The sequence below is a fragment of the Ananas comosus genome, linkage group 1 (genome assembly GCF_001540865.1).
Source record: "Ananas comosus cultivar F153 linkage group 1, ASM154086v1, whole genome shotgun sequence".
In the NCBI taxonomy this organism is placed as follows: Eukaryota; Viridiplantae; Streptophyta; class Magnoliopsida; order Poales; family Bromeliaceae; genus Ananas; species Ananas comosus.
Window position 1 is genome coordinate 20,952,664 of NC_033621.1, and position 13,672 is coordinate 20,966,335.

Sequence of the window (13,672 nt, forward strand, 5' to 3'; positions counted from 1 at the left end):
AGGAAGAATTAATAATTAATGTCGGTGAACTCCCCATCTTAATAACTCATTCACAAGCTCCATATAAGTTCAAAATCCTTCAACAACATTTTATAAAATAAAAAATAAAAAAAAATAGTTAGTCAAAGAAACCTCATTCCCGACATTTAACTAGCTCAGATGACAAACCATGCCAAGGCAACAACGGCCGCGGCAGCAGAAGCCGCCGGACGGGCGACGCCGCCGCTTGCTGCGTGATCGGTGCCGTTGCCGGTGGCGTCAGGCTCGGGCTCAGTGGCGTGGGTCGGGAGGGGGGCTCCGACCGGGGCAGCGTCGGAGTCGTCGTCGCTGATGTCGTCCACATCGGCCGGGGCACCGTCGCCGTAGTCCCCGAGGGGCGACTGCGCGACAGCATCCTGGCCTGCGGTGGCAGGGGAGGAGGAGTCGGAGGAGTCGGAGGAGGCGGCGGCAGCCACGACTGCGAGGAGGAGAAGGGCGGCGACGATGAGGAGTCGGGCTCTCGCCATGGCGAAGTCGGAGAGGTTTCGGCGGCGGAGAGAGGCGAGATATGTATATATTATATATTTTATTTATATTAATATGATATTAGAGTAGCAAATTTTGAATTTGAATAACAATAGACACTTAGCAAAATTAATTTGTTTCTATTTAATTCAAGCCTACGCCGTGAGCTTATCAAAAAAATCTCAAATCTAGACATAAAAAAAATATATAATATATAAAAATATAAAAAATACTATTTTTTATTAACTTATATTTTTAAAAAATATATATTTTTTTTATTTAATTTAGTAGTTGATACAGAGCTTTCCAGAAGATTGGCATAACATAATATTTTCTTATGTATGATGAAGAGACATTGATTCTTTCTTTGTTAATTTGTTGAAGTTTCCACATAAATGGATTATGAAGGATCAGATCAGGAAAAGTATAATCCCTGTAACTTTCACTTTCCTTGTAATGGTCTCACATGATCACATTATGAAGGAGATGGGCAATAGGACTAGTCACTAGATTGAAGTGAAGGTTTATTTTACATTAACTAATTAATCATATAATGTTTGGAACTCTTATTTGCGCATTTCTTATTTGCCCATAAGTTAAGGGCAAAAGTAGTATTTTAATTTTTTTTAACAGTGGTAGATATTTAACTCATGTTTAATCCAAATTATCTTAATAGGTGGTAACGACAAAGGTATTTTGAAATAACGGAGGAACAAAGAGGAATATATTGGAAAGAAAAAAAAATAGAAGTAAATAAAATATTTTGAAGGATTGAGGGTATACGGGCAATTATCCCTTAGTAACAGAGTAGAAATTGGAGTATCTAATACTTATTTGAGGGCATTTTAGGTATTCAGAGAGAATAATTATCCAAAAATAAAAAGAATAAGATCAAAGACAAAGTTCTCATCACAAAAAGTAATGATATAATAGTAAATTAGTACTCTCTCCCCCACATTTCCCCTACCCTTTTATCCCCCTTTCCTTGTACCCAACCCCACACTGCTTTGGAACATATGCTAATGGAGTAAATGCTCCTCCTTTTTCCTTTTCTCCTTCTTCTTCTTGCACCTTAGAAAAAGCCAAAGCTTCTCCGACAACTCCCCCAAAAAAGGAAAGGGGAAAAAAGACTCTAAAAGACCCAAAAAGGAGCCATTTTTGGGGTTAAATTTTGGTGGAACTGAGGAGCAGTGGAGTTGATCTTTTGGTGAAGCCATGGCATTGCCCATTTCTCCTCCCCTCTTTGCTTGGTTCCTGCTCATGCTCTTCCTCCCAATCTCTTCTTCTCATGTCTCTTTTCAGATCCAGAGGACACCCATTCCAGGTTTTTTTTTTCTCCCCCCCTTTTNGGTGCCGATCGTCGATTTGGAGGCTCCATCATCGAAAACAAATGGATGGCAACGGAGCCCGTTTGCTATCGATAGTATTCTAGCTCAACTCTATATATATATATATATATATATATAACACATTAGGGCTTCTAAAAATAATTTTTCATTTCATAACTGACTCTCCATCAATTTTGCATTTTAAAAATGGACTTCGTACTGTCCACGTCGACGCCATGCTGAACAGCAGAGGTTCAACAAAATATTTTACGTGTGATTAATCTACAATATTCATATGCTATTGAATGTATACGGTAAATAATTATCGTGTTTAGTTGATCCCCACATTTTGATGAAGCAGATTTTATGAGTACTATAAAGCAGCAATGAGCCAGTTTCTTTCCTCTATATCTGAGTGAGTTTGCTTGAAGGTAATGGCTGGACCTACTAAAAACAAAAAGAAGATAAAAAGAGTTGCAAAAAAGAAGGGGGAAAAAAAAAATTAGGTTCACAAATAAGGAAAATTTGAATGCATGTTACCCCTACAAGAGCAATTGCAAAGGGAACTTAGGACAAAATGTTTACTCACGAGGGATCACTTGTATTTAATTTTGTTAAGATACAGATGCTTCTTGGTTTCAAACCATACAATTAAGTTCATCAATGTTTACTAATATTAATAACACCAGCTTTTCAACCTTAAACGCATGCAGAAAGTTTCTTTATAAACTGACAAAATTTACAAGTGCAGTTTCCAACTACATTTTACGGAACAAAAATTTTGTAGTTACAACCCATTGAATGACATACAATCAAATATAATGTAGTGGTAACTGATGCAAGTTCAACTGTAGGTATCTATGATTACGACGACAAATTCTAACCAAACTAAATGGCCCAAATAGTAACATCCCACAAAGACATTATTGGAACAAAACAGTTAGGTAAATCATACTCTCAGTCATAAGGCTGCGAAAACCAAAATGCAAAAATATTATGCTAGATTTACCTAATATAAAGCTTGTCTATCAGATGAAGTACGTATTAAGGATATTCTGATAAGTATTCTGTGACACCCTATTGCATGGGAAGGAAAATTTATTCTATACTAGTGTTTCAGCTACATATTTTACAGCTAAGGGGTCCAGAATTATAAATTAAAGCAATTTAATCAGCTTCTTGGTGCACCGGGACAGCTCAACTTTGCAGACATTGTGAAAGATAGCACCAGCTCTCCCAATTCCCAAATCGCATTTTGAGACGCGAAGCGTGGAATTATTTGTGTGACCAGTGACTACAAATAATTTTAGCTGCTGAATCCCTAAGCTTCATTTCTTTCGGTTTCTGAGTCTCTCAAATCACGAGCATTGCACGAAGCCTGTTTGTCTGTTGAGGCATTCACCTCACTCTCTTCCTGAATTGCAAGCATATGAGTTAAGATTATCAGATCTGGTGACAGATAAGATCAATAGCATCAATAATAACGGCATATCATATTATGACAATACATAGTTGGTAGCAACAAAAGTTACAACTGAAAGAACAAAAGTATTTACAAATTTGCATCAAGGCGTGAATATTATACGTTAGGAAAATGCACAGTTAGATTTCACCATTTCAGAAGACAAATCCCATTTTGGATGATTTCCCAACTCGGCCTGTCTTCATTAAACAACAATCATTAGGCAGTGTTGCATATTGAGATGCATAAACATGCAACAACTTATTCAACCTCGGAATTAAATTAAAATTCAATGTTATTACAGAATCACTGTCTCAATTTTGGCTAGTTTATTATAGAGTTGTAAACATAACACCACTATCCACTCAAGAAACTCAGATGTAAATGTAGCTCAGTTAATGTCTCAAGTCGTTTGTGTCACTTGGATATGCTTAGGTCATTGTTCCGTATAGACTATAGAACCCCTGCCGAGCTCATAAGAATTTAGGATGTATGCAGTATTGCAGCACAAGCAGCAAATAAAACCTCCCAGTTAGAAGATCACTCTCAGGAGGGAAAAAGTTATTCCAGATTGGAGGAGGCGATCCAGCACACCCAACATTGCTCGAAAGGTTGCCGGATCAGAATGGAACTCTACCAGACTGACAGATGAGTATAAAATTCAGAACAGCGCCATTTATTGACCGCAACTAGGTCAGATGAGAGGATCTCTGCTAGTTTGATGGATCATTGTTCAGATCCATGCTAGATTTGACGAGATCTCATCAAGTGATCGCTACCCAATCCAAGCAAGTGGTGTTTCTTTGAAGGATGAGGGGCTGGTGGGGTCCATGAAATTCCTTACAAATAACGAGAAGGGCACCTAAGTGATACAAATAGTACCAACGGGCACTGATGTGCAAAATGCACTAGACCAGGACCCTTTTTTTATTTTTATTCAACTATTTATATTCCTTTTGTTTTATTTAAACTTTTATTTTCCAAATTCACATTACACGTCTGTTTGATGAAAATCTGCAACCGAGAGAAAAGTTCCAGGTTAATGAGAGCAAACCTTGTACGCATTTCCATTCTGATTCTTGCTATTTGCTGTCATGGAATCAGCACTATGGGAAAGTCCACCATTGTTACTTGTTGACATCTGTGAACTTACTTGATCTTGATCCTGATCCTGGTTTAAGTTTGCCATTGAATAAAGTAGCCATATTATTGAGAAAATAACTAGGAGTAATAAAAATTTACGCATACCTTGGAACAAACTAGCCTTTACCTGTGTATCTTTGTTCTGTGTTGTTATGACATTCGAATGTTGTTGTTCAACAACAGCTCGAGAATCTTCTACCACCTGCTCTGCTCTCTTCTTCTCTTCTTCCCTTTGTTTTCTTCTCCTCGCCTCTTGCTCTTTTATTTGTTTAAATCTGCATCATAATATTGAAATTAAACAAAACGTCACCTAAACATATGGAGATGACCATTTCCAAAAAATTTGACTCAGATCACCTTTCACCACGCCTGGATCCATCAGAAGTTGTACGTTGACTAGAGATTGGTTTTTCTGGTTCAGGTTTGGGGATTGCCTTTGGGATGTTTAATCTGGACTTCTCAATGTTGGATGTTTCATCGCTAGATACTCTTTCAATGTATTCTTTGACAGGATTGTTTGCACCCCCAAGCTTTTGAAGCCATACTTGTTGTGCTGTGCTCAATATGTTATTTGTCAACCTGCATAGAGTTATCAGCAATTTATAAACTACTTTTTCATGGAAAACGAAGAGGTTTCTGACACATTTGTTACTATCAATTTTTAAGGGATTTGAATGAATTCACCGACACTCTAGAATTAAATTAGTCAACCTCCGAATAAAATACATCAACTAGTTATTTGAGATGAGAAACAAGAGAAGAAAGATATCTTGTTTCATTAATGTAAACAGTACTCATCAATGTAAAGGTCACGGTAGCAAAGGAGAAAATCCGAAAGAGAATTTAACTTGGTAGATAAAAAACTAAAGAGCCAAGTAACCTCCCATTATAACACTTGCTGCCAATCGCACTATTGGGATGCTGAATAATGTCAAACCATAACATTAACTCCATCCAATAGGCCTATAAGGCTCCTATTTGCTACAAACATGTACGACTACTTGGAAAAATTGCGATATTTTTATATCAGAGTACCAGAACCTTAAAGCCAAAGAATCTTGCAAGATAATAACTCTTTTATCTTCTGAAGCAAATTCACCATCCAAAATTATTTTTCTGTTTCATTAAATTAGTCACAAAAGGGGGTAACACCTGCTCACCAATATAGACTCAGTCCAGATGGAACAGAAAGAGCGAAGTAACCAATCAGTAAGGGAAGGAACTTGGTTATAGCTTGAGCATTTTTCTGGCTTGGATCATTACCCTGCAAGATAAATACATAAAACACTCAGAGACAGAACTAACATAAAAACATTAAAGATATAAGCATTAATACTTAATGCAAGTATATCCATTGTATGTGATTTAAATAGAAAATCATAAAGTTGTTATAGTAAACACGGTTGGAACCAGCCAAGAACTGGCTAATTTTGAAAGTTAGGTAGGAGCTTTTATTCCATACCCCATTTGGAAGATTAAGTCTAGATCACCGTTAGGGGCTGTACAAAGAAACCAGTGAGCAGAAAAACCCAAATGATACAATAATTTTGGCACTTCAAAGCGATTCGGTTTCAATTTAGAGAAGAAAAATCAGTGTTCTTCTGAAATGTTTTGGGCAACTACACAAAACCAAGGCAAGGAAACAAAACTAAACCAGTATTACAGATTTTTGCAAAACAATGTATGTGTACTACACAATATGTTGGTTTATAGGAAGATTTGTGCTCTAGAGGGATTTAATTCAGGACTGTTGGGATGCCAGCAGTGCACACCAAATGGCTCGATTAGGTCTAGGTTTGATTTTTCTTGTTTTTACCACTTTGGATTTAGTTCAGAATTTTCTTGAACTAATTAATCCAACTCAGTTTGGTTTTCTTTCAACAACCGAATGGAACTAAGGGCCTGTTTGGCATTGAGGCCCATCTAACGCTATTACTCAAACTGAGATGGTGCGAATGCGTATAAGGATATGCTGCTCCGTTTTCCGGTGGGACTGTAGGATATATAATGTCGACTCATTACGATGTACAAAACGTGATAGTAGTACGTATGAAAACAAACAATGTATTTTCCCATTATACTTTTTTACCGCACGTAACGCAATCTTCCTGCAATCTCAAACGGAGCCTAAACCATACGAAGTGCTAATAGTTTCTTACCACTCCATCAACCAGTTGGAGCATTTATGGGAGTCTAAAAATAAATTGGCAATTTCATGCTTCAAGCTTCAGATTTAGAAGCCCACAAATATGAAATTTCATTTGCAGTAATAAAAGAATTAAGTTTTCATAGAAAATAGATAATTGATAAACATCTGAAAACAACTTTTCATGCTTGAGCAAAGAGAACTGGCCAACTTGCAATGTAGTAAAACGAACAGAGGACAGAAGAAGAAAAAAAGAGCAACACACTGCTTAAATGAATATCGAAAAGAAGAACAAAACAACAACAGAAGATGGTTGAATTTAAGAAAAGAAGGTACTTAATCAGCAACTGAGAATCTCAATTGATAGTACTGATGAAAGCACAGGAATTTAATTATATTTGGTATGTAAAATAAGTACAAAAGCAGAAAATTTGTGCAGAAAGATAAACACATGTAGTGTTTCTCGCACTGAGTTGGAGGAATAAGGTCTGGACCAACAAACTAAAATCATGATGTTAATCCTGTAGCCACTTCGAAAGAATTAATAAACTGGTCGACTTTAGGAGTACAATCATAGGGCCATAGAGCAAATAAAAAATGTTAAACGTATGTACAGATAATAACCTGTGATGGCTGCATGATTTGAGCTGATATGTACTGTGAGATAACCAGAAGAATGGGTAGAACAAGATATGCGAATGTGTCTGACCATCCAAGAGGTGGATGACCATCCTGTGAAAATATCAAGCATAGAGAAATTAAACCATCTATAAACATAACAATTTATAACTGTAAGATGCATATATGGCCATTTTCCAATCGATTAGGCAATAGCATAAAGCACACCTTCTGCTAAGTGATGTCATAGGTTTCAAAGAACCTTCTTTTGACAGGTTCCACTATGGGTGAAAATGGTTCAAATCAAATATTCTCAGATACTAGGAAAAATAACATATTTACATCTTTTTTACATGCAGATACAATTCACATACGGATACTAACCAGACGCTAAATTTTGTTAACTTTTTTGTTTAAGACTGATGGAGTCAGATTTATGCAAATATGGATATACAAATTAGATTTAGATAGGATCTGAAGTCAAATAGGAAAAAAAAAAAAAGAAAAAAAAGGAGAAATTCAGGAGACTACTCACAAAGAAATTTGACTTCAATTATTTTTTATACATCGGATAAATATCACAAAAGGTTTAGAGGCCTGAAAGTTTCTTCCTGCATTGCTTTCTTTAAAATTGAGTGCTTATTCAACGACAAATGATACTCACGAACCCAAGCTAATAGCGTACTTAAAGCTTATGTTTCTTAAAGCTAAAAATCAACATAAGTTGCCCCGTCACTGTTGAAGGTACAGAACTATAAACTAAAAGCCACTTTAAATAGGGTTGGCTACATAGCCTATATTCCATGTCAATCTTCTCACAACATAATACCGATGATAAACACTTAAATCATAATTACAAGTTTATGACAAAACCATTACATGTGGAACACCCTCCAAATGTCGTCCCCTCATGGTTTAGAATATTTAGTTTATGTACATAATTGCATTAATTGATACATAACATCGTTATCATAATAATCATTCAGAATATGACAAAAACATATCCTATTTGTACTTACTTTGAAAGGAAAAAGCCAAGAGATCCCACTTCCATTTTGTCGGGCTGCAATTGTAGTAGGACCAGCCAAAGAAGGTATCCAAAAAAACCCTTCAGTAAGGAGTCCCTTTATTTGACAAGAAACAACAGTCATGTGTATGCATATATGAAAAGAAATCAACTCAAAACTGTAATTCAAACTACTATATTTGACCTCATCAGCAACATTCGAGAGTGCTCTGTACAGTCCAATCCAAACTGGTATTGTAGCTAGAGTAGGCAAGCATCCTGATACAGGGAAAGTTTATGCAGACAGAACATGAAAGAAGAAAAAGTGAACAAGTGATGTAAGTGAATAAGTGACTCAGTAGATTTACATAGCATCTCTCTAATGACAGAAAGCTTAATTACAAAGAAGATACATCTAAAGTAGGATATTCATGCCTTCCTCAACAAAGAAATCCATTATCAATTCGGAGATTAGTGCTTAAAGAATCACCTCTTAACTGTCACCTGAATAATTGCCACCCACTATATCTACAGTTTGGACGAAATATCGTATTATAAATTACAGCAAAAACTAAATTTCTCTTGTTCTTCAAAGATTATATTTAGAACTTCAAAACCAATTTAAAGTCAAATTTTCTCTGGTGCTAGCACATGCCTCGATGTTTCAATGACAGATCAAGACATTACTGCCACAAGCACCTAATGAATTCAGAACAACCACCAAAGAGTTCCAAAGTAACAAGTTTTTTTTAAAACAAAAATCAAAATACTTAGAAATACCTGCTAGAGGGTTAACACCAGCCAATTTATATAAGCGAGCAGTTTCAAGTTGTATTCTTTCCTGCAAAATTAAACATTAAGAATATTTCTCTCAGAAAGACTACAGAAAACATATTAAGTACTTATTCAATTTAGCTATAAAAGTAGTTATGTTTTTCAGCTGCATATATAGATTATTAAATAATGGCAACGGTTCAAAAAAAATTAGTAAGTTAACAGGATGCTCACAGTTGACCATATTTTTCTGATTTGTAACTTTATGAAACAAAGAAAGATTATTGTATTTGTTGAACTACAGAAATCGGCAAAGTTCACACAGAACATCAAGAGGCCCAAGCATTTCACCATAGTAACAAAAAAAATAATAATAATAAAATCTAGTAAGCTAAAATGTAGAAAATCCTCATGGAAATATCATGCTTTCCTCTTTGCCGCTTTGACATATAAAAACCCATACATTCATCCCTTGATTTTTACATCGTTACCATTTCCAATTCTACATTATAAAGTATTTGCACTAAAGCTACCGAAGATCTCCTATAGCAGCTAAGTCTTGAATTTCGTTCTTCATTGCTTGGCCTTGCAAAGTTCAGAACTACCGGAACTTCCAAGGATACTGAAAGTAAACAAAGTACGCCACAGATGATGAAAAATTACCCATTCCACTTCACTAACGGCTTAAACTTTGTCACTCTCAAGTACATTTGCAACCATAATAGCCACCACCACCACTTGTGAAGATCAAACCTCTCGTACTATTAAGCGTCAGCTAAATGAATCCTAATACTGCACTTGCACTTGTATTTACATTTATGAGACAATGTTTTGAGAACATTAAGCATCAAATGTCACTTGTCCTACAAGCTCAAAATAAAAATTTTGATAGTGTTCATATACTAATGCAATAAGGTTTCTGGTTGCAGCCTAGCTAATAATATTTAACTAGTCCAGTAGCATTCATTCTGAAGAGTAAATGTTCTTGGTCCTCCAGAGTTTGACTACCTGATCACCAGCATAGCGTTGCTGGATTGCCTTCACTTGAGGCTGAAGTGATCTCATTGCCAATGCTGATTCGACCTGTAGAAAAAGCACTTCCATATTAGAACAAGTAATTGGAACTGTATAATTTATATCAAGCAAGTGTTACAATATTACTGAAAATATAAGATCTCAAGAATACCAGCTAAACCATTTCACATATTCAGACAAAATTCTATTAAGTTAGGTGTATTTGGCATTGTATTTGCTTTCCACATTTTCATTTCAAGTTGTTGTTCGGTCATTAACATATTTGAGGCAAACATTGCTCGTGTGCCAAAACCATTAACATAAAGACTTTTGAAATAACATTTAAAATACGGAAAATATGTGAAACTCCGCCTTAAACACTAAAAACAGAAAAGTGGATTTTGACCTCAAGTAACCATTGAGATTAAAGAAACAATAGCAATAAACAATGTTGCCTCATGAGTTTCAAGTCGGTTGCTGAAATTATATTTTCCCCTGCCAAATTCATATTGGACACTATCCATACATAATCCCATACCCTGAGAGTATAGTAAAAAGTATATTCACATCCAAATCCAGATAAACAAAAAGATAAACCCTAAACCCTAAAGATTGCAAAAATTGAAATTATGCAGGAATAGGGCATTGTACATGAGTATCAATCGGCAAACAAGAAAGATTTCATCAAAATGTGAAAGTGCCGAAATTTACAGAGGTAACAAATAAACAATAATGCAGAAGGCAGAAGATATTCAAGTATTTTCCAGTGAGACAACCCAGAAAATGAAATAATTGTCAACATGAACTTAGATAATTTGCAGCCTTTTCTTTTGGCCGGCTTAATGTGGATGGCAACACAGATCAGAAGCAACTGAAACATAGTTTACCTTAAAGAACATAAAACAGAAAATGTATTTATTACCTGTTTCTTTGTTAAAGGAAAAGTTGCTGCCTTGACAAGAACTGTGAGGAGAATGATGGCGAATCCATATGCATACGGCACATGTAGAGCTGAGAGCCCATCTTTTAGAACCTGTGGTGGACAGACAAGACGAAATACATCAGCTGACAGTAATCGGACAACTTTCAAATGAAAATGGTTGATTAAGCGCTCCATATTCAATCTTCCACAATAATATATCATTGCCCACAAAACAATGTTAGACCAACATAGATGATCAACTTAATCTCGATCCACATCAGTAGAGTAAATTACAAGCAAGCATGTTCACAAGCCTACCATTCAAGGAAAAAAAAAAAAAAAAAAATCAAGAAAGCAGGAAAGGCCAGAGCTGTCCAAAAGTTAAAATAATTAGGAAAAAATTCAGTACTAGTTTGGCATGTAAAAATAAATATATAACAGTAGAAGTTTATAAAATGAAATAGTTTGAAGTTTAAAATATCTAAAAATACAATAAAGAATGATTTCGTATGATAGCATATCTCATCTACGAGGTGATTTATCTCTCAAAAGAAAATGGCTTGAAAGCCGAATATATATCCAATTCTAGACTTTGATAATATTTCTCATCGACCAAATATACAAACTTCTCAAGTAAATCAAGGAGATATACCGAATAATGTATTCATGCATCCAAACAGGGTCTTAAAGTATACAGCCACAGTGCCAACAAGTCTCACTTGTAACTTAGCCCAATCTGACCTCGGCCATGTAGGCAATCCCCCATCCTTCCCCCAAGCATCTCCATATATTGCAGCATGCAAGAATTGAATCTATGACATGCTCTGATATCACTTGTTGGATCGTCGGCGCAAACCATAATTCCAAAAGCTCGCGCTATTAGAAAGCAATAATTGATTCACTTATTAAAGCGTATAGATTCAACGCCCGCGGGTGTGGTTGTTGATTGTAACTTGGCCCAACCATACCCCCGCCAAACAGGCAGGATGCCGGCCTTCCGACCAACACATACACCACCAAAAAGATGATAATTTCTGAGCTAATGATCTTCATCTAGGTTAACAATCTCGACCTCCGTACATGGCACTCCAAAAGGAATTCACCGCTAAACCAAAACTCTGCGTCAACCTGTAATCACGACCTGATTTCCCTGACACAATTATATCTGGCTATTCAAGGGGAAAATGGTTTTATTTAGAACTAATAACACGCAAAAGAGGTTACATTCACATTAACAGCGAGATTTTATTTTTCAACCCACTTCTTAAAACGCAATGGCTAGTGCTCTACGACGACAACGACAAATTGAAAGCCCAGCCATACGTTTTAGAACACTAGCACTCCACAAATTGAAAACCCAGCTTAAAAATAATATGGACTTCCACACCTAGAATGATTTAGTTATGCAGATGAAAATCACCATAAGAGATCACCAATTCAAGCAGTCTCGCAAAAGCCTGCGTTGCTAGTAATCAACACACACTTTACAGAGAAATTGGTACCAATTGTACACCACTAAATAATAGAAGAGAAAAATTATAAAAAATATATATTAATAATAATATAGTGGTGAAAAGAAGAGAGAAGCAAAAAAGAATCATTCTTTTCTCTCCTATTTCCTTTCTTTCTCAATCCAAAAGTGGAAAAAAAATAACTTTTTTTCTTTGTTATTTTCTTCCTAGTTTCCTTTTTTAGAGAGAGAGAAAGAAAAGGGCAGACTGGCCTTGAGGACGGTCTCCAAGTAGGTGGTGATGCCAGACAGCCAATCGCCGCTCTGCTTCGAACCCTCGGCGGCGGCGTCGGGGGACGAGACGGCGGCATCGGCGAGGGTGTAGATGAGGCTTTCTGCCCGGGCGAGGAGGTCGCGGGCGAGGCCGTCGGCGGACTGGAAGTCGGGGACGTGGTGCTGCGCGGCGAAGCGCGGGGCGGGGGAGGAGGAGAAGCGGCGGCCGGGCCGGGGCCGGCGGCGGCGCCGGAGGAGGAGGAGTTGGCCGGCCGAGGGCAGATGGGATTGGCGGGAGAGAGGAGGCGGCCGGAGGGAGAGGAGAAGAGAAGCAGAAGCCGCCATTTAGAGAGCGGCGGTTCGGAAACGGCTTCGCGGAGAAGCCGACTCCCGCGCGCGCGCGCGCTTCTGCGTGCTGCTGCTGCGGCGGCTGCGGCGGCGGCGGCGGCGGAGAAAAGTGGGGATGGGGGTGGGTTTCGGCTTCGGCTAATAAACGTCGCTCCGATGATGTGGTGTCGTAGATTAGCACCGATTAGTAGGAGAACGTGCCAGAGTGGGAAGACATTGCGCACGCGCACACCCCCACGCCCACGTGCGAAATGTGATTAAGTTAGCTGGAAAAGAAGAAATGCTATTTGTATACTTTTAAAAATTTAAATTTAATAAATCTTAGGGAAAACTTCAAATACCCCTTATAGTTTCACTCTTTCTCACTTTAGTATCCCGTGGTTTAAAGTGTATCAAATTAGTACCCTGTGGTTTTGCACTTTTTCACTTTAGTACCCTGTGGTTTAAATTGTGTCAATTTAATACCCTGTGGTTTCCCATTTTCTCACTTTAGTATCATGTGGTTTCGTACTTTCTCGCTTTAGAACCCTGTGGTTTAAAAACCACATGGTACTAACTTGATACAAAAAATAAAACCACATGGTACTAACTTGATACAAAAATAAAACCACAGAGTACTAACTTGATACACTTTAAACCACAGGATAATAAAGTGAGAAAGTGTGAAACCACAGGGTACTAACT

At 37.2% G+C, this 13,672-nt stretch overlaps 2 protein-coding genes across 2 annotated transcripts; both read right to left on the reverse strand.

Moving 5' to 3' along the window:
* LOC109718091 (1-phosphatidylinositol 4,5-bisphosphate phosphodiesterase beta egl-8-like) lies at positions 9–575 on the reverse strand. The gene has a single exon (XM_020244112.1). It carries the CDS (start codon positions 504–506, stop codon positions 156–158), a length of 351 nt encoding a protein of 116 aa, XP_020099701.1. The 5' UTR covers positions 507–575; the 3' UTR covers positions 9–155.
* LOC109716490 (ALBINO3-like protein 1, chloroplastic) lies at positions 2,697–12,967 on the reverse strand (the record flags this gene model as incomplete). The annotated part of the gene is given in 12 exon segments (XM_020241971.1): positions 2,697–3,246; positions 4,349–4,465; positions 4,565–4,712; positions 4,795–5,016; positions 5,598–5,701; positions 7,208–7,315; positions 8,221–8,325; positions 8,413–8,486; positions 8,988–9,048; positions 9,990–10,064; positions 10,918–11,028; positions 12,641–12,967. Coding segments are annotated over 12 exon segments (1,545 nt in total), but the record flags the coding sequence as incomplete, so codon positions are not given.

Coding starts and splice junctions, on each gene's coding strand:
- LOC109718091 (XM_020244112.1), bottom strand. CDS start 506: ATGGCGAGAGCCCGACTCCTCATCGTCGCCGCCCTTCTCCTCCTCGCA.